Source organism: Didymella exigua (assembly GCF_010094145.1).
Source record: "Didymella exigua CBS 183.55 unplaced genomic scaffold M421scaffold_24, whole genome shotgun sequence".
Taxonomy (NCBI): domain Eukaryota; kingdom Fungi; phylum Ascomycota; class Dothideomycetes; order Pleosporales; family Didymellaceae; genus Didymella; species Didymella exigua.
Genome location: NW_022984798.1, coordinates 230770 through 252005, shown reverse-complemented (window position 1 = coordinate 252005; position 21236 = coordinate 230770). Strand labels below are relative to the sequence as shown.

Genomic DNA, 21236 nt, shown 5'->3' with positions numbered 1-21236 from the left:
GGGCCAGACGACAGCGATACAGTACGCGACAAGCGCCACGTGACACGCGACACGCCGCCTGCCGCCCAGCGCGCGCCCGCCATGGTGTCTCACAACCCCTCGAAGCCCTCGCATGGGCCGTCCGGCTCGCGCTCCTCGCAGCCGCCCGCCCACCCGGGCACGCCCCGCCACGAGAAGAAGGTCTCGACGTCGTCCAACCACGCGCCCCAGACGCGTGACCGCAACGCCGACCGCGAGCAGCGCGAGCAGCGGCCCAGCCGCGACGGCGCAGCGCAGCGGGCGGCGCAGGATGTCGTCGGCCTCAAGGACTACCAGCTGGGCGACTGCCTGGGTAAGGGCGCCTTTGGCAGCGTCTACCGTGCCCTCAACTGGGGCACCGGCGAGACGGTCGCCATCAAGCAGGTGCGCCTCGAGAACCTGGGCGCCGCCGACCTGAAGAACATGGAGATGGAGATCGACCTGCTGAAGAACCTGAACCACTCCAACATCGTCAAGTATCAGGGCTTCGTGCGCAGCTCCGACAGTCTGTACATCATCCTGGAGTACTGCGAGAACGGCTCGCTGCACAGCATCTGCAAGAACTTTGGAAAGTTTCCGGAAAACCTGGTCGCCCTGTACATGTCCCAGGTCCTACACGGCCTGCTCTACCTCCACGAGCAGGGTGTCATCCACAGGGACATCAAGGGCGCCAACATTTTGACCACCAAGGAGGGGCTGGTGAAGCTGGCAGACTTTGGCGTGGCCACCAAGCAGTCTGGGCTCGACCAGTCGAGCGTTGTGGGCACGCCGTACTGGATGGCGCCCGAGGTCATCGAGCTGTCTGGCGCCACCACTGCCTCGGACATCTGGAGCGTTGGTTGCACCGTCATCGAGCTGATCGAGGGGAAGCCGCCATACCACAAGCTGCAGCCAATGCAGGCCCTGTTCAGAATCGTCAACGACGAGCACCCGCCAATACCTGGCAGTGCCTCGCCGGTAAGGAACACGTCTCGCCGCGAACCTGACCACCGCTAACAGATCCAGCTGCTCCGCGAGTTCCTCATGGAGTGCTTCCAAAAGAACCCCACCCTGCGTATCTCTGCGAAGCGACTGCTCAAGCACCCCTGGATCATGAGCGTGAAGAAGACGGTCGCCGCCGTGCCCGCAAAACCCACCGAATACCAAGAAGCCGTCAAGTCTGTGCAGGAGTGGAACGAGGCGCTCAAGTCGCCAAACTCGCTGCGCAAAAGTTCACGACTCGCGTCTGGCGTGCAGAAACCTTCGCAGCATTTTCCGTCCCCCGCACATGCGAACGGTGCTGCGTTGGCGGCTCGCAGGCCACCAGCGAACGTCGATCAGCTCAACATCTCAAAGTCGAGGCCCACCGCTGAAGCCTTTCGCTCACCAGATCTCGACCAGGACGACAATTGGGATAATGACTTCGCGGAGAGTATTTCGTCGCGCGCCTTGAAGATGCCATCGCACCGCAAACCACAAGACAATTTCGGAGGGCTGTTCTCAGGAGACAAGTTGAAGGCATTCGCCAGCTTTGAGGCTGTGGTTGACGGTCCGGATGGTGGCGATGGCGAAGCCACAATGAGGAGTCCATTGAACCTGCAGCACCTCCAGGGAGTTGCTAGCCCCTTCAGCCCACGCCAACCGGCCAAAGCGAGGCCTGGGACCCCCAAGACAAAGTCCTCAACGTCCGCGTCGACATCGACCTCCAACTCCAGGTCATCATCGAACGCGTCACATCATGAAGAACGTCGTAGCTACGATGCTCAACCCAAGACCGCCTTTCTGCGCGGCGTGCCGCAGGTGTCCCAAGCCTCCAAACCGAGGCTAGTCGCGCCCAACCGAAATAGTCAGCTCTTCCGCGAGAGCTCAGAGGAGGAAGATTACTCGGATCTAATGCCTACAGATGAGGATGCTTTCGAGAAGCGCGTCCAAGCGTTGCAGCACTCGCAGCCCTTTGTGGTCGTGCCTCAACAGCCTCAGTTTGCGACGGCGACCTCGGGCTCACCTGCCGACACGTTCTCGCCACGCCTGTTCCATCCTAGCGATCTCAAGTCTGCACCGAAGCCAAGAGATGCCAAGGGCAATGGCACTATAAAGCAGCGGTCCGAGAGTACAACTTCAAACCGCAAGTTGCATCGTACGCAATCGGAGATTGAGATTCAGAAGTATGCTGAAGATGAAGGAGATGACTTCTCTGAGATTGTTGGAGATATCAAAGGCGGTCCTCAGTCGGTGCTCACTACAACAGCGGAGAGTGACAGTGGTAGCGAGCACAGCAGTCTTGCCATGGTCACAACGAAGGTGTCGGGTTCTTTCATGATCGCGGACGAGGACGACATGGATCCATTTGCGAACCTCGAAGACGGTCTTGACACCATCAACCTCGAGAATAACGTCGCTCGAGATCGCGATGACCGATTGACGAAATTGACGGAGCATCTAGTCAGTTGCTTGAAGCTTAGTCAGCCAGACGACGTCCTCCTCGATATCGCAGATCAGCTCCTTCAGGTCCTGTACGAGGCACCAGATAAGCGCTCCATCATTCTAAGAAGCCATGGTATGCTGCCTGTGTTAGAGATACTGGGCAACATCCCGCCCCACGACCTCGTACTACCCCTGCTCAAGATCATCAACTTGATCATCTTGGAGGACGCAGAGGCGCAGGAAAGCCTGTCCTTCTTGGGAGGCATACCCACCATCTGTCAATTTGCGTACAAGAGGTACCCCAGTGACATCCGCAAGGAAGCCGCAGCTTTTGTGCGGCAGATGTACCAGACCAGCACGCTAACCATGCAGATGTTCATTGGCTGCGGGGGCATCAACGTGCTGGTTGAATTCCTCGAAGAAGACATTGACGCTGAGCGCGACCTAGTCCTGATTGGTGTCAATGGAGTGTATGGCGTCTTTGAGCTGCAAGGACCTACACCAAAGAATGACTTCTGTCGAATCTTCAGCAGGAGCAGTGTCTTGTACCCGCTCTCCCTTGTCCTCAACAGAATGGTCGAGGAGGACGGTGAGGTCGCTAGACTCATCGTTGGCAGGATCGTGCACATCTTCCTCATCTTCAGTCAAGCGGAGAGCCATGTAAAGGATCTCGTGGCCGACCGCATGATCTTGAAGCGTAAGTTCGGCACACCGGCAGTCTCAACGTGTTAGCTAACTGTCACAGGTGTCCTCAAGGACCTGCGCAAGATGGCGCCGCCCCATCAGATCACGATGCTGAAGTTCATCAAGAACCTCAGCTCGCTTTCCTCGACTCACGAAGCACTACAGAACTCCAACGCAATCGACATCCTTATCGAGCTGCTGAAGGTCACGCGCCAGTCTGGATCGAAGACGAGTAGCAGAACCGGTAACGACTCGAACCGCATGCCACCCTTCCAGCGCGAGATCTCGAATCAGATCTTGAACACAATGTACAACCTCTGCCGCCACAACAAGAGCAGGCAGGAAGAGGCAGCATTATCCGACATCATCCCGCTTCTGAAGGATGTTGTCAACGATGGTGGACCCCTGAAAGAATTTGCATTGCCTGTGTTGCTCGAGATGGTCAACTCTGGCAAGGTCTCTCGAAAGATGCTTTGGGACGCAAAGGGTCTTGCATTCTACGTGTCGCTGCTTGGCGATGTCAATTGGGCTGTGACGGCTCTGGACGCCATCTTTGTTTGGTATGTGCTTACAGTCCTTTCGGCTTCATGAACCTTGCTAACAAGTTTTTAGGCTGCAGGAAGAAACGGCACGAGTGGAGCAGTACCTACTCTCCGCCCAATCGAATTTTACCACAGCGATCATCACAGCTTACACATCGTCCGGACCATCGCGATCCACATTTGAGAACATGCTTGAGCCGCTGCAGAAGCTTGTCCGCCTCTCGCCGCCTATCGCCGCGTCGCTTGCGGTCCCTGAGATCTTTTCACGCACCGAGCAGAAGCTTAATCATAAAGATGCTGTCACACGATTGAATCTGCTTCGTATTCTGCGAACGATCTGCGACGCAAAGGAGGAGGGGTGTTGGCTCATTCGTGCCTTCGGCTGTTATGAGCGCATCACCTGGCTCATGGAGCAGGACCCTGCTGTTCTGGTGCGGCAGATGGCCGAGGAGCTTGTCCAAGCCTGTGACGAAGTCGAGCTCAATGGGCTCAACACAGCGTCTAGCGGCAAACGTAGCCTTAGTCGGGCATCAAACATGGGCATGAACCTTCGCCGCCCCCCCTCCTCATCTGGTCGCCGCGACGGCTCCGGCTCAAGCAGCGGCTCCACACTAGCCAGCACAGGACTCGGCCTCACACCACCCACTCCAACAAGCCTCAAGGGCGGCAACTTCCTCGTCCCCCCAATGTCCACACCAGGGAGCGGCCGCGACCGCCACATCACACGCACCCAATCCTCCAGCTCCATGTGGGACCTCGCAGAAGACCCCAACACCACGCCGCAATCAGCCAGCCGATCCTCCAAAGCCCCCGTCCTCGCGCGCTCAACGACCTCCTTCGCCGCCCTCGCGAGTCCCACAACAACACCCCGTCCCTCCACCGCACGTCCCGCGTCACGCGATGCAACAGCATCCCTCCTACATCTGCAAGCGAATTCCCGCTCCGGTGCGCCAGAGCGCTCCCGCCTCCCGAAAGCGCGCGCGCAGCACGCTGCCGGGCGTCTGGGCGAGGCCATCTCGAAGCGGCGCCAGAGCAACTTCAATCTCGAGAACGACGCGCCAGGGAACGGGCAAACCCTCGCCGCGGGCGCACCGCCGCTGCCGCTGCCGCGCCTGCAGATCGTGCGCCGCAGACGCGACACCAGCGGCGGCGAGCTGAGCAGCGTTAACGGCGACAGGAGAGGCAGCGCCGCGGACTCGACAGCAGGGTAGGACGTTGCTGTCGAGAGTCAGAGGAAGAGCGAGTATGGCAGCTTGGTCAGGAGGCGCAGGGGCTTGACGAGCCCTGGCTTGAGGAGCCTGGTTGCGCGCTTCGATCGTCCGGGCTCTGCGTTGCAGTAGAACGAAGAAATTTGCAAGGGAAAGGAAATGCAAGGGTTTGCGGGAATTTGCATAGCACGGCGTTTTTTTGGGCTGCACAAGGCAAACATTACTAGACGGTTGCGGGGTGCATAGCTTTCGGCGTCTTTCACTTTGTTTGGCTTTGGTTTTTTATTTGGTACTTTGCTTTGTTGGTTGGGAAGTCTTGCTTTGGTTGGTTTAGACGCGCAGTAAGTAGGTCGTGGCAGTCGAGAGCTGGCTGCTGGCTGCCGAGGGAAACAGGACAATTACACTTGACTATGCTACTTCAGAGCTCTTTCTCTGCCGCTTGTGAATTAGTGGGCTTGGAAAGGAGTGGCGTTTGAACTCTTTGCGATTTACAGAAGAACTGGTTAGCAGAGGCGATATGTTGGTGAAGCTACGACGCTGAGCAAATGGCTGGGCTTTAAATGCCCATCGCGTAATACCGTACACTCTGGTTTCTAGTACCCCCAAATTTAACCTCCACAGTGCCTTGAAAGATTCTCGATTACAGTACCTCCTTGCATAATGTGATTGCTAAGTCCTCTAGCGTGCTCAGGTGACTTAATTATCACACTAAATTTGTTAGCGATTTGTATGTAAGTTACAGTATTGCATAGAGTGAATTCAAGTAAGTAAAAGGATTATCATTTAATCTATGTAGGTAGCTAGATTCATGGTTAGTAGTCGTTGGGTACGCCTATAGATAGGTGGTAGTAGTAGCGGTAGAGCTGCTGCTGCTGCCTGCACGATTGCAGTGCAGGAAAAGGTGACGTGTTGGATTTAACATCTGCTGAGGAACACTAGCTAACAAACTATAGTTTAGATTGTTCTAGCGGCCCCTAATTAGAGTACCCCCTTACTTATAGTAAGTACCCTGTCCGCAGTATAGTACCCCCTAAATATTGTTCACCAGCAGGGTTTCGCCTAGACTACCCGGGTTTTGTAAGCGAGAGTTTACGGTACCTCTCTGAATCGAGCCCTGTATCTTCATTCAACTAGTCCCCAACAGCAGTTATCGTACTGTCTCAGCTGGTGCCACAGTGCGCAGCGTCTTCTGTATACAGGCCCTTAGCTCCGGTATCCTGAACGGCTTCGAGATGACATCGTCCATGCCAGCTTGCAGTGCGGTCTCGACCTGCTCCGACCTGACATTCGCCGTCACTGCTATAACGGGCACGTGGCCGTTGACAGCACCGCCGGCTTGCATCGCTCGGATGCTGGCCACGCACTCCAGCCCGTTCATGACCGGCATTTCCCAGTCCATTAGTATCAGAGTTAATGCCTTGCCCGTTCCGTCACCCTTACAATACCACGTCGTCCGCAGGTACTCCAGTGCTTCGCCGCCGTGGTTGGCGACCGCGACCTTCATGCCTCCGTCGCGCAACTGCTTCGCCAACACCCGCTGATTCACCAGATTATCCTCCACGATCAAGATATGCAGATCGCTATCCGGAACATGCCCAGTCGGAGTACTTGTCGGGCTCGGGTGCGGCGTCGTTTCGTTACAGCTCTTGCTCCGCACCAGCGTCCGATGCGCCTGCAGCCCCCCATCAACCGTCGTTGAGTCGGGGTCGACAGTCTCGCGCCGCTGCATAGCAGAACTGCTGCACCGACTCTGCACGTAGAAGCTGAACGTGCTGCCCACGCCCTTTCTGGACGTGAAGCCGATCGCGCCGCCGTGCATCTCCGTCAGGCGCCGCGAGATGAACAGCCCGAGACCCGAGCCGCCGTAGTCGATGTGCGTGCGCGGGGAGGCCTGCGAAAAGCGCGTGAAAAGCAAATGGTGCTGGGCGTCCGTCATGCCGGTCCCGGTGTCCTGGACCGAGAAGCGGACGAAGACGCTCTGGCCCTGCTCCCAGTCTGCAAGCAGGGTTTTGGCCTCGTGGCCCGAGGAGCGCGGAATGTATGACACACGGCCATCGGCGTTGTGGGTTGGGCGCGTGAGGGCGACGCTGAGAGTGACTATGATTTCCCGCTTGGCTTCTAGGCGGGTGAATTTTATGGCATTGGTGAGCAGGTTGATGAGGATCTGGAGGACGCGAGTAGGATCGAGGGATACTCTAGCGAGGTTGTGTTGTTTGCACGAGTCGTCCATGTGGAGCTGTAAGTGCACGCCGGCTGCTCTGGCCTCGCCCTCGAACATCTTGACTGCGTCGCGGGCGGTCGACTCGAGTTCGACGTCGATAGGTGTCATGGTGAAGAGACCCGAGTCTAATTTTGACATGGTCAAGACGTCTGGGTGGTGTGTCAGATCGAAATGTAGATGCGACAAATAGGCCACTTACCATCGACTATGGTCTTCATATGCTTGGAGCACTGAACGATAGTCTCGGCACAATCAAGCGTGGCAAGCAGTGTCGTTTGGTAGTCATCTTCGCAACATTCGAATCCTTTTAGGATTTCATGCGAGGATATGATACTATCTGCACACTGGACGATCGCAGATAGCGGGTTGCGCATCTCGTGAGAAGTTGTGTCGATGAAGCTTTCCAGCTGCTTCTTGGATTCTTTTGCTTGCGTAGCTTGGATGGCTTGCAACTCCTCTCCCCACTTCTGCTGAGAGATCTCAGTTATGCAGCCGATGATTTCCAGAATCTCACCCTCTTCAGATAGTTCTGGAAAGATCGAACAAAGTACCCATTTGGGCTGTATCTCGGGTAACGAGTCGTTGATGCTGTTGCTTGCTACACGCCATGTATTTTTTAAACGCAACTCGAAAGATCTATTGGTAATCAGAATCGATGTTTTTTTCCAGACTTTACGTGTCTTACTGTGCTTCTTTCGTAGCTGCAAGCGCTTCAAACATGGCTTGGCCGGACGCGATGTATTCATTATCGATCAAGTCATTCCATACTTGCTCTAATTCGATATATGACGTATCTTCATTTGAGCAGAGAATGTTGTACCAGGCTTCGTTGCGGTAAGAGTAGACGCCATCCATATTGAGGATGAAGATGCCGATGTTGCTCCTCTCAGCAAACCGCTGCCGCTCATATCAGCTAATTGTGCAACTCAGCGGTACTAGGCTATAGCAATCGTCCTACCTGGAATTTTGTGTGGCCGCGATCTACCTCCAGCTGAGATTCTGCTAGCTGTTGTCTGAGCTCGGTCTTGATGAGCTCGGCAGTAGTGATGGCCTTTTCTCTGCGTCCGATGTCTTTTTCGTGCAGTATCAGTGATGTCAATGAAGCGGAGACTAAACGAGCTGCTTCATAGATAAATTGCGAGTAGGCTTTGTCATACGGCCGTCTAGGGCCTACAGTCGTGTCAGCATCGTAAGTCTACAGCCCATGCAGTCTCGCTTACTCAACCCGATGACCATGAATCCGAGTATGGTTTCTTTCGAAGACGGCAGATGAAGAGGACATATTACCGCAAGCTTACAGACGTCGTCCGAGCCCTGCGGTCGGAGTGCTTTTGCTAAGTCCTGTGCATCAGGGTCTGCAAGCAGATCCACGGTAATGGGCAGATCAGCGATGATGGCCTTTTTAAACAGTTTGATCGTTCCTTCGAATTCCCTTAGGTCAAGTTTATCGATGCGGGAGACGGGGTTTCCGATCGCGCCAATGGATCGTCGGAGTTTACACTGATACTGGCTGTCTGTCGCACTGTCTATAGTGGTCGAGTCCTGGCTACTGGTGTCTGCCTCAGTGGAATAGAACAGCGCAGATGAAACGTCTTTGCTGTTACGAGAGAAAACCTGCACAGCATGGTCCCAATAGGCGTTGGAGTCGCGGGCTCGAGGCAGTTCCTGGCTTAGTTCCATAAGGGTACCCAAGCGTCTCTCCAAAAGAACTTCTTTAGTCTAGCAGGATGTTAGCTGGACGTTCCATCTGTCGCCAACTCAGAATTATAGCGCAGAATCAACACTCGTTCAAGTCTTCGCTGCATGTAGAGTGATGTGTGCTGGGACAGAGACTAGAGAGGGACTGGAGAGGGACCTTGAGGCACTCACCGATTCGACGACTGGTTCATAGTGGCCAATCGTAGCACCTTGAGAATCGAAGATCGGTATGAAGCGAGTGGAGAAGTAAGTCTCCTCCAGGTAGCCGTTGCGCACCAGTGGAATCTCTGTATGAGAGTTATCGACAGTCTCGCCAGCAAGATTCCGCTTTATAATTGGCTCAAAGAATTCATTCCAGACTTGTGCCAAAGCCTCCCGAGCACTGCGTCCAATGCATGGATGCAGACCACCAAGGAGCTCAATGTAGGGTTCGTTGTAGATCATAATAAGTTCAGGTCCGTAGAATCCGACCGCTGCCCGTGGATCCATCATGATAAGACTGGCATTGCTACGAAGCTGGGGAGACCACTCTCGCATAGGGCCCAGAGGTGTATTTTCCCAGTCGATGCTTCGTGCCCAGGCGACGTGTGGAGATAACTTTGCCGGAGGAGGGTCGTCTGTCCAATCGAATGTCGCGAAGTTTGATCTAGAGATCTTCTTAGATAGAGATCTCTCGTTTGCTTTCAATCCCCCACCCGCCTTGATGGCTTGTCCGCTCACAACTATCCAACGCTGAGCGATCAAGCATCTTGTCCAACTGTGGCCGCAGAAAGTTAAAGGTTTGTCTAGAGTCGAGGGCTTTCGACAGGACCAGTTCCGGAAATGCGACACAGATGTAGCATCTTCCCCCAAACTCATGTGATTATCGTGACTCCCGCTTATGGCGCCCCACAGTGTTCCTGACTTTTCAAGCGCAGCGTTAGAGAAGACTGGATAGAGTCCGAGGACCGAGTTCCGTGCGCTCGTGGTGTCCAATGCGAACGTTGGCCGGGGGTCGTTTTCGAGTAGATCCAGCAAACCCAGATCATGCAGAAATTCCGGGTCGTTCGAACTTGAATTATGTGGCAATTGCGGGCGCAAGGGCAGCTCCATGTCCATGTTAAGGGATCCTTCCCGCGCTGCGCAATTGACTTGTCCAGCTGCACGACCAGTTTGTTGACATTCCCTCGGCAAAATGTACCGTCGTCAGATGCGGGCATGTCTCTCAATCGGTTGGATCGTAATCGACAAAAAAGCGATGTTGCTCAATAATGGGGTTCGAAACGAGGCTTGCAGGCGGTCCAGGTCTAGACTTGCGGGCTATGGATAGAACCCTGACGTCAACATCTACGATCTACATGATCTGCATGAAGTCTTGGAAACTACCTTCAACGACAGCTATTTCTGCGCCTACGCTTATCTATATCCGTCATCCTTTGTCAAATCACGCCAAATTGTCTCCTTCGCCCGCATTTCAGACCACCGTATGCAGAGACATTGAGCTTCAACGCGCCGCGGAATGTTTTGCTTTTTACTTCGTGAACCTGAGACAGCTGACGCAACCGCGACGCAACGCCTCAAGCAATGCCCACCATGTAAATTCTGACAAGCAGAATGCGAATACAAGCGCCACGAAACGTCGATTCGTAATCTGGACAATTAAATGCGATCTGGCAAGAGAATTGGGAGAATAGTAGCGTTATGTTGATTCTATGCAGTATGACTGAGACTAATCGAGACCAAAAGTGCTTGGGCCGCCAGTCATGTCACATACGACCATAGGATGTTAAAAACAAGTTCTCCTGCCCGACCCGCCGTCTGTCAAGGTACTGTTTTGAGGTTACAATTACCCAGTTCCAGTATCCACAAACCAGTCTGTCTTATCAACATCACCAATGTAACCAAATGTTCAGCTAAATTTGCTCACTTACAACATGTAACTAAATCAGGAGCACAACATATGTGTTGCATGCGTTTGCAGCCTCTGCCCCTTAAGATCTTGCCCGCAAGCTCATCCTTTCTCTTCCGCTTTGTTCAGGACCGCATCGCAACACGTTAGAAATAAACAGTTGCAACTAGTTATAAGAAAGAGCGTTTATTCGTTCAACCTTAAGCTTCACAAAGAGCGCGCTTCTTAAGAAAAGGTATTACAGCTCTTAACTGCTAAAGATGTTAAAGATGCCTTAAACAAATCAGCTTTTAATTCATACAAATACACAATCAGGCTGTAGAAGGAGTGTGTTTCTCTAGTGCGCTGTGTTGCCATGTACGCTAACTGGCTGCATACTGGCAAGACACAACGCGCAACTTCTGCAAACAAGCAAGAGCATAAGAGCGCTGCCGAATCCTGCTAGCAGATCGAGAAGGGGCTAGGGGATGAAGTGCGCAACAATCTCGTCGAGATGCGAAAATTTGTGAATATCGTCGAAGAGACGGATCAGCTCTTCCAGGACAAGCAGAGCCTCGCTACCGACCGCGGAGCGACCATCGCGACGCAGACCGCTACCGTCAAGAAGCAAGAGTGAGATATTGAAGAGCTTGGATAGATCCTCAAGCAGAGTGTTCGACAGCAAAAAGATACGCTGCAAAGACCACGCGGAACTTTTCGGCGTTCATTCGGCGTGACTTGATGCAGATGGTACCCATACTGGCTGCATCGTTTCCGGCTTTGTGGATGGGCGCGAAGATGGGTGCCGAGCAGGAGCGGGCTCGTGGAGGATAGACTGGTCTATTTGCTGGTTGAAGCCTACGGGCATTAATGAAGGACAAGATCATGCATCACAAGAATAATCTCGACATATGGAGATCGGGATAGTGTTTAAAAGCTGACTAGCGTTGTGCATTCATAGATCGTCTTTGGAAGATATTTACAAGAAGCTATTCAACAGGTTCAAAGAAATTGCGGTTGCAACACGCTTTCACGGTCCAGTCCACATTTTCTTTCCTTTTATCAAGGATACATTGACCGTCTAGTAAGCAGCGCCAGTGGCAGTGGGCCTGACACGGGTCTCGAGTGTGCAGGGGGTGCTGGACGCCTTACCGAGACCGAAGTCGTACTTCTCAGCCTCAGTGCCGGCAGAGGGGCGAGGGCCGGAGCTGCCAGTAGGCCTAGGGCGACTAGACCACGCTCCCCAGCCAGAAGGCCGAGGACGACCTGCGCCAAACCCGGGACGGCCGCCGTGGTGCCATTTACCAGTGGGGTAAGGACGGCCAGAGCTACGCGAGGGAATACCAGTGCCAGAGGGGAAAGGGAACGGGGCCTCGGTGGGCAGAGGAGTGAAGGTAGGCTCTTCAGCCTCGACTGCTGAAGCAGTGGCCGTAGGCTCCTCAGAACAAGGAGTCTCCTCATCGTCGGATGGAACCTCGGGAGTGGGAGCAGGTGTTTCCATAGCAGCAGGAGTAGATACGAGAGTCTCAGAAGCCTCAGGTGTCTCCACAGGAGCCTCAGGGACTGGGGTGGCGGCGTCCTCAAGAGAGCAAGGAATGTTGGAGGATTCCGGACCGATGGTGGGGTTAGGGATGTCGGTGCTCGAGGTGAAAGCAGGGGCATGAGTGGGGTTGAAAGACTCAGATGCAGGGAGAGTGAATGTGGCAGAAGGAGCAGGCTGATCAGTGCCGATGCTCATAGCAGGCACCTGAGAGGGAACCTCGGTGGGGACGGAAGCAGAAACGACCGAAGTGTACTCTACGGGGTTTGTAGGAGCAACTTGGGAGCTGACCTCGATGGGAATAGACACAGAGTGCTCAGAAGTGTAATCTGCGGAAGGAAGAGCAGTCGCGTGCATGCTGGTGGAAGGAGGAGTGATGGTGGCGCCGGAGGTGACGAACTCGAAGGTGGGGAGGGTTGAGTCAGCTGGGACCTCAGGAGCAGCAGAGGTCGCAACCTCGATGGGAGCACCGGTGCTCTCGGCCTTCTCCTCAACAGAGGAAGGGATAGCAGTGGCAGTAGAAGTCTTGACAGCGGCGGCAGAGCTGGTAGCAGGGGCCGAGGAAGCAGGAGCAGCGGAAGCGGAAGCGGAAGGTATCGAGGAGGAGCCGCCGTTGCTTAAGCAAGCGAAGGAGATCTCCTTGACGCTGGCGGCGTTCTGGACGGGGCCGTCGAGAGTCCACTTCATGTCAACGTAAGGCCAGCAGACACGGCCGTCAGCCATGGTGACCATGTCGCCGGCCACGTAGACATCAGTAGCCTTGACGGGCTCGCCAACCTTCTTTCCGTCGGTAACAAGTTGGAAGTAGGAACCGGTGTAGGCACCCCTGCAGCCCATGGCTATGTAGTCACAGGTGGGCTCGGCAATCTCCTCCCAGGTGACGAGAGCGCTAGTCTTATCGAAAGTGGCAACGTGGGCGTTGGAGCAGTCAGCAGAGCCAGTAGTAATCCAGTTGACCTGAGAGTCACCATCGGCAACAAGCTCAGAGGTAGCCTGCTCGCCAGTGAGGGTCTTCTTGTCGCTCATGGTGGAAATGGCGACGTTGCGGTTGACAGTGCGGTTGACAGAGTGAGTGTAGCCGGCACCCATCCAGTCGTTGACGCTCAGATCCTTAGCACCGCGCGAGACCCAGGAGAAGATGTACGAGTCGCTGTCCTGGAAACGAGCGAGGCCGCTGTAAGAGCCAGACATACCACCCATAGCCTCGTTGCCGGCACCGTTGGTGACGTTCTCGTTTGAGATCTTGACACCGCTCTTGTCCATGCCAGTAGCACCAGTGTTAAGCCAGATAGCACCCTGATCCTCGGAGCAAATGGACGGGAAAGGTGCGGAGTCAGCAGCCTCAAAAGCAATACCAGTGTTGTGGGAGCAGCCCCAGCTGGAGCTGGCACCATCAATCTGCTCGAGTGTTCCTTTGTCGTTAACGTACTGGATGGCATCACCAAAGTGGCCCTGGGCGTCGCCAGAGTAGGCAGTCACGACGAAGTAGGCACCGTACATGCCGCTGGTCTCAGAGTAGGCAAGGTCACCGTTCATATCAGGAGAGGCGAGCATACCCATGCCACCGGGGTTGCTTGGGCCACCAAGCCATGTCTTGAATGTCTCCTTGCCGGAGGTGTAGCGGTACAGAACAGCAACGGGGGTGCTCTCAGGGGGCGCGTTGGAAGTACCAGATGGCATGGCCTCGTTGGTCAGGAGAGCAAATCCATCGTTGTGGGCAACGAGACCACCAGCCTCCTTACCACCAGTGACAGTGACAGCATCACCAACGGCGGCGAAAGTCGAAGGGTCGACCTGCTGGACGTGGACGCCAGTTTCGGTAGCGTCGAGGTAGGCTAGATAAGCTGACTTGCCGTCAGGGGACACGGCGAAAGGTGTGCGGCGATGGTGAGGGTATCCAGTCCAGTAAGACTCCTTGACGGGTCCGAACGAAGAGGAGAGCGCAAGACTGCCGACGTGCTTCTCGATTGTGGAAAGTTGAGCCGAGACGGCAGTCGCGAGGAGCGAAAGAACGAGTGTGGAGTGCATGATTGCAACGACAAAAGAATGACAGTAACGAACGACCAGCGATCAAACGTCAGGAAAAGAGTGACAAGAACGAATCTTCCAAAGATCGTGAAGCGGTGAAGATCAAATCGAGCGTGAAGTTGCTCAGGTATATACATCTGCGGCCCATGAAACATCCTATTTACACCAGGACCGACGCCCATGACTGGCGAGCGGGTGTGACGGCTGCCTATTCGGGAACAGGCTGACGTTTTTAGCTGCGGGGAATTTCTGGTCCACAATACGATCTAAAACAACGAAGCTGAGTGGTGCAAGGGGCGGAAAGTTGGCCTGGGGCAATCAAGCGAAAATTAGGGATGCTCATATACCCCCTGGTTTGTTTCGAACAAACGTCGCTAGTGGGGTATCAACTCGGGCACGGGCGCTTCCAGACCCAATTGACAGTGCATCCTGATGATATGCAAGTTATGTTTATACGAGAACCAAATCTTCCTCCTTCGCGTGCCGCAAATTCGCTGCACCTGCTGCGAATGCGCCAAGCCGTTGCCAGGCCCCAGGTTTTTGATCCGACCGCCCCAACACAATACCTGAGATGGAATCACCATAGCGCACCACGCCCAAGCAGAGAACAGGTGCTTCGAACTCAGCTAGAGATTCTTTAGGCAGTGCGCGTCGAACAGTCCACTGCTCTTCATCAGCATCGGGTGAATCCCACCGGGACTTGACGAGACAACAATCTTGCGCGATCTGTATCGCACTGGTGCCTCGCATGATGAGCACATATTTCCAGCTGCTACCGGTATACCTGCCCGAGAGGTTTGCCGTTGCAGCGGGTCCACGAAGGGTCAGAGAGGCGCCAGATACCGCACCCAAGGGATTGAGACCAGTGGGAATTACGGTGGATGAGACAAGGGTTATGCTCGAGCGGGATGTTGCCCGTTCATCATCGTCTGGTGTGTAATAAGTGACGGGCGCGTTCAGCGAACTCCATGAGAAAGAGGGCGCACGCCATGTTTCAAGGGCATGGGAGTCTCCATCTGTCGGTGTTGGCACCGTCCTTTGCCACAGCAGATCGAAGGCAAGGTTGCTCTTCCAAAGCCCAGCAATGTACTCCGAATGGGTGGCTTTTCTGATCTTGCTTGCAATTCCGGAAATAGCTGGTAGCTTATCCGCTGGCATGGTCAGTTCTCGTGTCGAGTATTGCTCCACTATGCGATGCCACGCAGCCCAGATGGTATCTGCCTTTCGACTCGCAACAGCTCTAGGGATGAGAGCTGGAGTTGTTGCGCGTGTCTTGCGTTCTGGCATACACTCGCAGCGGTAGGAGCTCCTGCACTCAAACACAAGCTCTGTGACTGTAAAATGCAGTACCCTGGTACTCAGGACATGTTCCTGTAGGGCCCAGGCACGTAATGTCAGTGGACCTGCAAGCCTTCCCGGATTGCCGTTGGCGTCTGGATGATGATCTGAGTACATTCTTGCCCGCAGTGCAAATTCCTTCTTCGTCGTGTTCTCGTACGGAATCTTGACTGCTTTTCGTCGGTCTGCAAGGCAACTCGCGCTGCCAGTGCTTGCATCCGTGGCCGATATCGTGACGTAACTATTCTGGTAGATACTGGCCATCTTAGCAGCCTCTGTTTCCCAATCTCGCAGAGAGTCCTGTATAATGCATAATGAGTCGATCCACAAATATCGTAAGCCGAGTTGGCGTGTGATGATGATTGCATCCTGAAACAAAGGCGGGAGGTCACCCAATGAGATGTTGACAGCCAGCTTGGCCCAAGAGGCCTTTGTAGCCATCAGGGGTGTTGCCGAGCCCCAGCAATGCGAGAGAGCAATGTATTGGAAAGCTCTTCCTTGCGTCTCTACAAGGCGAATTGGCTTTGTTGACCTGCCAACGTCTATAAGACGTTTCGGAGCCGATACGGATGGTTCGCAAGTGACCCTGCAAGCTGTGTGCTTCGGATTTGCAAGACAGCCTTGTATGCAACGACGGATGAAGTTGAAAGACTCATCAGAACCGGCACTCACTGGAATATGATGTGCCGCTCCGAGTGTAGGCCACGGTGCACGCGAAGCTATATGACTGTTAGATGTCTTGCTCTAGCGGATATTACTGTGTATACAACAATGATATCGACGACTAAGAAGCGTAATGATGACAAGGGCGATGATCTGGCGGACTAAGGAATAGAGATGATGGGTACGCAACGCCTACCTGATCCGGCGTATATCTCAATCATTTGGCTTGACCATTGCGCGCCATCAAGGCTTACTTTGATGGTACCCTTCTCCTTGATATTCACGTTGACTCTACGTCGAGCCCCTCGCCATTCAGTAAAGAACGCGTCAAGCGCTTGAAGGAGCACGGTGCAGAACCGGCATCCACCAGTTGTTCTGGACAGGGCTAGCGCATCAATCACCAAGTCCAATGTCGCTTGAGCTTCCTTGAGGGCTTCGGCATCTTGTACGGAGCTTGCATGGCCTCTTGGGTCGAGGTTGTTGCACGTGGGACATTTCCTTCGCTGTGTTCCTGCAGATGACGATGACGTGCGACGTACAGGACGACGAAGGGACTTCGGCAGAGGCATCGGCTAGAACGAGTCGTGCCTAGTGATACGTTGACGTGAAGATCGATATTCCCGCCATACTGCGCAGTCGTGAACGCGGGGTGTAGTGGTGCAGCGACGGTGCAAACGAGAACAGAAGCCACAAAAGACTGGCGGTTCGGCCTCGGCTCTGCAGCCGGTGGCTGTTTCCGACTCGCGTCACACCACCACCACCATCTGTACAACGGCGACCCACCACTCCACCCACTCCACATGAAACATCTCGCAACTCTGTCGAAAGCGCGCGATTTACTGCTTGTACGCTGACAGCTCGAGAGATCAATGAGAACCCGTGAGCTGCGAAGCGTGCGCAAGAGCGCTGCCAGCCCTGGCCCCCGCTCGCGGCGGCTCAGGGATGAACGATGACAGCGACAAATGCGGCGGAGATAGATATCATGAGACACTTGATATCTGCCCGCTCTCGCTGAGCGAGTCGTAATTCCACACTGGGGGATTGTCAACAGAGGTAATATTTCACGCCAATCACCAACAATACGTCCAGATCAATCTGGAGCCATCACTACTAAGCGGGTGTGGTCACTGACATCGTCGATGAGAAGGTATGCACGTTCTAAAGCAGCAATGGATACTTGGAGGGTCTGCACTTCTGTGGTCTTTATGGTGGGTTGATTGAGCTTCACGGGATTGCGACTTCAGTCGGCGGTATGTATGGCTGGCCCTTCACCGTCTCTTACCGGTGCGGTGATATTGTCTTGGAGAAGCAGGGGCAAGTGCAAGCCACAACAATACAGAAAGACAGACCACTAGACGCAGCTCATGTGCCGATACAGCTCTGCATCTACTCAAGGAGACAGGCCGGCCTGTTGGGTCTGAGGCAAGCAAACAGCTCCTGCGAATTTGACTTGCATAGCGCCGCTAATTTGTGTGTTTACTTCTTGCGGTACATCGATGGGACGGCCGTAGGGTTGGTATTGGCGTCCTCTGAGATGCTGGCTTCAGAGACCCCGTGGCCTGGGTGTACGCGTTTTTGGTCTTCGCTGCTGGTGTTTCTAGTTTTGTTGCAGTGTCCAACGCGACAGCCTCGTCCGAGGCGAGGGTACCTACTACGTCTCTGGTGGTTTTCCGATCGGATAAACGGCTATCCTCCGTCTGCAGGCTTCAAATGTCGCAGGCAGTACGAAGAAGGTCACCGTCAGCATCGTTCGCACAATTGCGTTCACTGTTGGCAACGTCATATCCCTTTACACGTTCCAAACCAAGCTTGCGCCGGGGTACCTGCCTGTAAAGATAGTATTGTGATCTTGTATGTTTCGATTACTGTTGATTTGTTTCTTATACGCTGCCTGTTTGTGAGGAGAAAAAGGCAGACGGAGAAAGAGAAGATGGGCGAAGGAGAACCACGACTTTTTGGATCAGACAGATTTGGTGAACAAATACGTATTGTAGCCAAACGCGCCTTCCGTTGACGTCAAAGAGTCAGAAACAAAACCAAACAACTGGGAAAAACTGATTCAGGCCTAGTCACCCGGGTCCGGGCCTGCGCAATAACTCAAACTTCACCAGAGCCATTCAGTCACGTTCCTCCGCGCGTCTATTGTATGCGCGGAATAACATCGGAAAGTGGGTAATGCATTGTCGCGGAGCTCCGACCAACCTGCCGGACATACGAACCGGACGTTAATTTCGGCCATTCAGAGCACCGAAGCCGCAAGACCGACCAATAGCAATTCCTTTGAGGATCTGATAATTCTGATAATTCTGCTAAATGCTTTTCCGACGCAAGCGCCCGATCAGATAAGAGGCGTTATGCCCGGCAAATGCATGCCTCTTGTCCATGTATAAAAAAGTCGGCCTTGCCCTCATAATCGCCTCTCTTTCTATTCTTCTTCAATTTACAGATCTCTCAATGCTCAGAACCGCAGGTAGCGTTATGACGAAATCCACACCCAGGAACGTTGTTGTAGTAGGCGGTTCATACGTTGGCCTCAATCTCGCCGAATCACTTGCAAAGCAGTCAGGAGACCGTTTCCGCGTCCTTCTCATTGAGAAAAACAGCCATTTCCAGCACTTATTCGCGTTCCCGCGCTACGCGCTCACGACCAAGGTCGACACGCACAAGGCTTTCATTCCCTACCAGAAGAGTAGACTCGGCCTCGAGGGCGCTATCATCCAGGCTAAAGCCGTCTCTCTCTCCAAGGAGTCCATCACACTGGACCGCGAAATTGAACTCGATGGCGTCAGGACCAAGCAAGTTCCCTTCGCTGCCCTCGCCATAACGACTGGCACCAAGCTCTCCCCGCCCAGCACGCTGCCTGGGAGCGAAAAGCTCGACGGCACGCAGTATCTGCGTAAACACGCAGCTCAGGTCGAAGCCAGCGAGAGAATCGTCATCATCGGCGGCGGCGCTGTGGGCGTGCAGATGGCGACTGACATCGCTCAGATCTTCCCCTCGAAGAGCGTAACCCTCGTGCATTCCAGGGACACGGTGATGAGCAAATTCCACCCTGGTCTGCACTCGATCGTGTCGCAAAGATTCGAGGAGCTTGGCGTCAAGACCGTACTGGGCCGTGGCAGGGTGCAAGTGCCAGAGAAGGGTTATCCAACCGACGGATCGCACTTCAGCGTTGAGCTGCAGGACGGAACCAAGATCCCCGCCGACTTTGCGATTGTATCCACCGGCCAGACGCCGCAGTCTGATGTCCTGAGGACGCTGGTAGAGGGCTGTGTGGATGCGAGTGGATTTATCAAGGTCAGGGACACGCTGCAGATTGCGGATGCGAAATTCCCGAATATCTTTGCTCTGGGCGATATTGCCGATACCAAGGCGCACAAGGCGGCCAGGCCGGCGTCAAAGCAGGCCGAGATTGTGACGAGTAATATCCAGAAGTTGTTGAGTGGCGAGGGGGGCTTGGAAAGCTATGAGGTTACGGACCCGGCGGCGATCCATCTGACCCTGGGTATCGAGAAGAGTGTTATTTTCCGCAATCCGAGAAGAGATGGCAGCGAGGGGAGTGAAGAGCCGGTCATCATCCACAAGGACGATGGCCAGTTTGACATGGGAATCGATGGGGTGTGGGAGAGGAGGGGAGCAGATATCACTCAAGCCATGCTCTAAGAAGGGTAAAGCATCGGAAGAGATGGTGATGGAAGATGAAAATGTTGCTTATACCCCGTGTGGAGTGCTAGGTGCTAGAGTATATCTGTCTGTGTCTCTGGATCCCTTAGAAAGCCTTCGAAATTTCAATCATCTCGGAAGCTGGAAGTTGGAAGGATCGATGCATGTGAAGGACGTAATCGACATTCTGATCGCTGCGTGGAGTCCGGAAACTCGATTCGCAGTTCTTCGCGTTTGCTGCTCAAGCTGTCAGCTACCTGTCGCCGGGAGTGCGCAGGCACAGCGAAGCTTTGATGAAACACGTCTTGAAGTTTTTGAGATGTTCAATTGATCTGGCCTTTGGGTTCTCATTGGTCCAAACCCAGTCCCGGCAGTGATCAAGAAATTGAAAGCGCCCCAAAAGGACTCCCCGAAAAGATTCAAAGAGATCGAGAAGCAGATCGTAAACGAGGCGGTTGACAACGATGAAGATCCCCAAGCTTCCAACATCGAGCTCCTCAGCGAGGTTTACATTCGCAGTAAGCTGGAGCAAGGCAAGCAAGAAGCACGCGACGTGTTTAGGGAAGAGCTTCAAAAGCAGGAGAAGGCTTCTGGACTCATGAAGGCATCCACGGAAGATGTGAAGGACGACGACGGCGATAGTGAAGACGACTACTAGGATCGACGAGAGGGTCTGGTACATCATTGACAGAGTGCGAGTGAACAGGGGGAGATGTGGACGTTTCAGTGCACACAGCTAGTGCTCAGATTGCTACATTGATTGATCACGGGATGCAGCATCGTTGTGGTCGGGATGATCACGCTACTCGACGTGCTGAGGCTGAGCGTAATCAATCGCTGGCGAATCCTCACCACTCGGTTGTTGGGACACGGTTCGATTCATGAAGATGGCATGGACGGGGATTGGACTGAAAGAAGCGACCGACGTGGAAGACTGCAGCTGGGCTAGGTTGCTGACGCGCCTCAAGGCAGCTGTGATATCACAGAGTCGAGACGGGTAAGGGCAGGATGTATGAGCGCCATGAGACCCGAGTAGCCAATTATCGGCAGGCAGGTCAATTAAACGCTCACGGTGTCGATCTTGGAATATACATAGAGGGCTTGTAGAGAAGGGGATTGCTTCAAACAAGCGTGACAAATTCGTTCCGCGATTTTACGTCCATCTCGCGGTTGCGTCCCGTGCGGGAGAACCAAACACGACGCCCAGATCATTATAGACGTCGCGTGCGTTTCCTGGGCCCGCTGTTGCAACCGCAAAGATGAGTGTCGAAGTGATGAAGTCGGGCTGCAAAAATATTTGGCGAGCCTCGACCGCGCTAGCACGATCCCTGCTCCCCTAACCCCTTTCGACCACACCGCAACA

At 54.2% G+C, this 21236-nt stretch overlaps 7 protein-coding genes across 7 annotated transcripts; 3 read left to right on the top strand and 4 right to left on the bottom strand.

The window, feature by feature from the left end:
• Positions 1–81: 81 nt before the first annotated feature.
• Positions 82–4858, top strand: M421DRAFT_68369 (uncharacterized protein; the record flags this gene model as incomplete). The annotated part of the gene is made up of 4 exons (XM_033596508.1): positions 82–975; positions 1024–3118; positions 3167–3665; positions 3718–4858. 4 exons carry the CDS (start codon positions 82–84, stop codon positions 4856–4858), a joined length of 4629 nt encoding a protein of 1542 aa, XP_033446358.1.
• A 681-nt stretch (positions 4859–5539) lies between these two features.
• Positions 5540–9988, bottom strand: M421DRAFT_224907 (uncharacterized protein). The gene is made up of 6 exons (XM_033588349.1): positions 8946–9988; positions 8297–8795; positions 8035–8246; positions 7762–7973; positions 7276–7712; positions 5540–7225 (listed from the first exon to the last, which is right to left on the bottom strand). Exons 1-6 carry the CDS (start codon positions 9870–9872, stop codon positions 6003–6005), a joined length of 3510 nt encoding a protein of 1169 aa, XP_033446357.1. The 5' UTR covers positions 9873–9988; the 3' UTR covers positions 5540–6002.
• A 2292-nt stretch (positions 9989–12280) lies between these two features.
• Positions 12281–14209, bottom strand: M421DRAFT_37078 (uncharacterized protein; the record flags this gene model as incomplete). The annotated part of the gene is made up of 2 exons (XM_033589749.1): positions 12281–12510; positions 12652–14209. Coding segments are annotated over 2 exons (1788 nt in total), but the record flags the coding sequence as incomplete, so codon positions are not given.
• Positions 14210–14659: 450 nt separating this feature from the next.
• M421DRAFT_7326 (uncharacterized protein) lies at positions 14660–15811 on the bottom strand (the record flags this gene model as incomplete). Its single annotated transcript, XM_033596949.1, has 1 exon — positions 14660–15811. The coding sequence occupies one exon, from the start codon at positions 15809–15811 to the stop codon at positions 14660–14662; it is 1152 nt and encodes a 383-aa protein (XP_033446355.1).
• A 1179-nt stretch (positions 15812–16990) lies between these two features.
• M421DRAFT_224838 (uncharacterized protein) lies at positions 16991–18285 on the top strand. Its single transcript, XM_033588348.1, has one exon. It carries the CDS (start codon positions 17463–17465, stop codon positions 18222–18224), a length of 762 nt encoding a protein of 253 aa, XP_033446354.1. The 5' UTR covers positions 16991–17462; the 3' UTR covers positions 18225–18285.
• Positions 18286–18688: 403 nt separating this feature from the next.
• On the top strand, positions 18689–19873 carry M421DRAFT_102718 (putative amid-like NADH oxidoreductase; the record flags this gene model as incomplete). The annotated part of the gene is made up of 1 exon (XM_033586821.1): positions 18689–19873. The coding sequence occupies one exon, from the start codon at positions 18689–18691 to the stop codon at positions 19871–19873; it is 1185 nt and encodes a 394-aa protein (XP_033446353.1).
• Positions 19874–20000: 127 nt separating this feature from the next.
• Positions 20001–20745, bottom strand: M421DRAFT_224836 (uncharacterized protein). The gene has a single exon (XM_033588347.1). The coding sequence runs from the start codon at positions 20556–20558 to the stop codon at positions 20127–20129; it is 432 nt and encodes a 143-aa protein (XP_033446352.1). The 5' UTR covers positions 20559–20745; the 3' UTR covers positions 20001–20126.
• Positions 20746–21236: the final 491 nt, after the last annotated feature.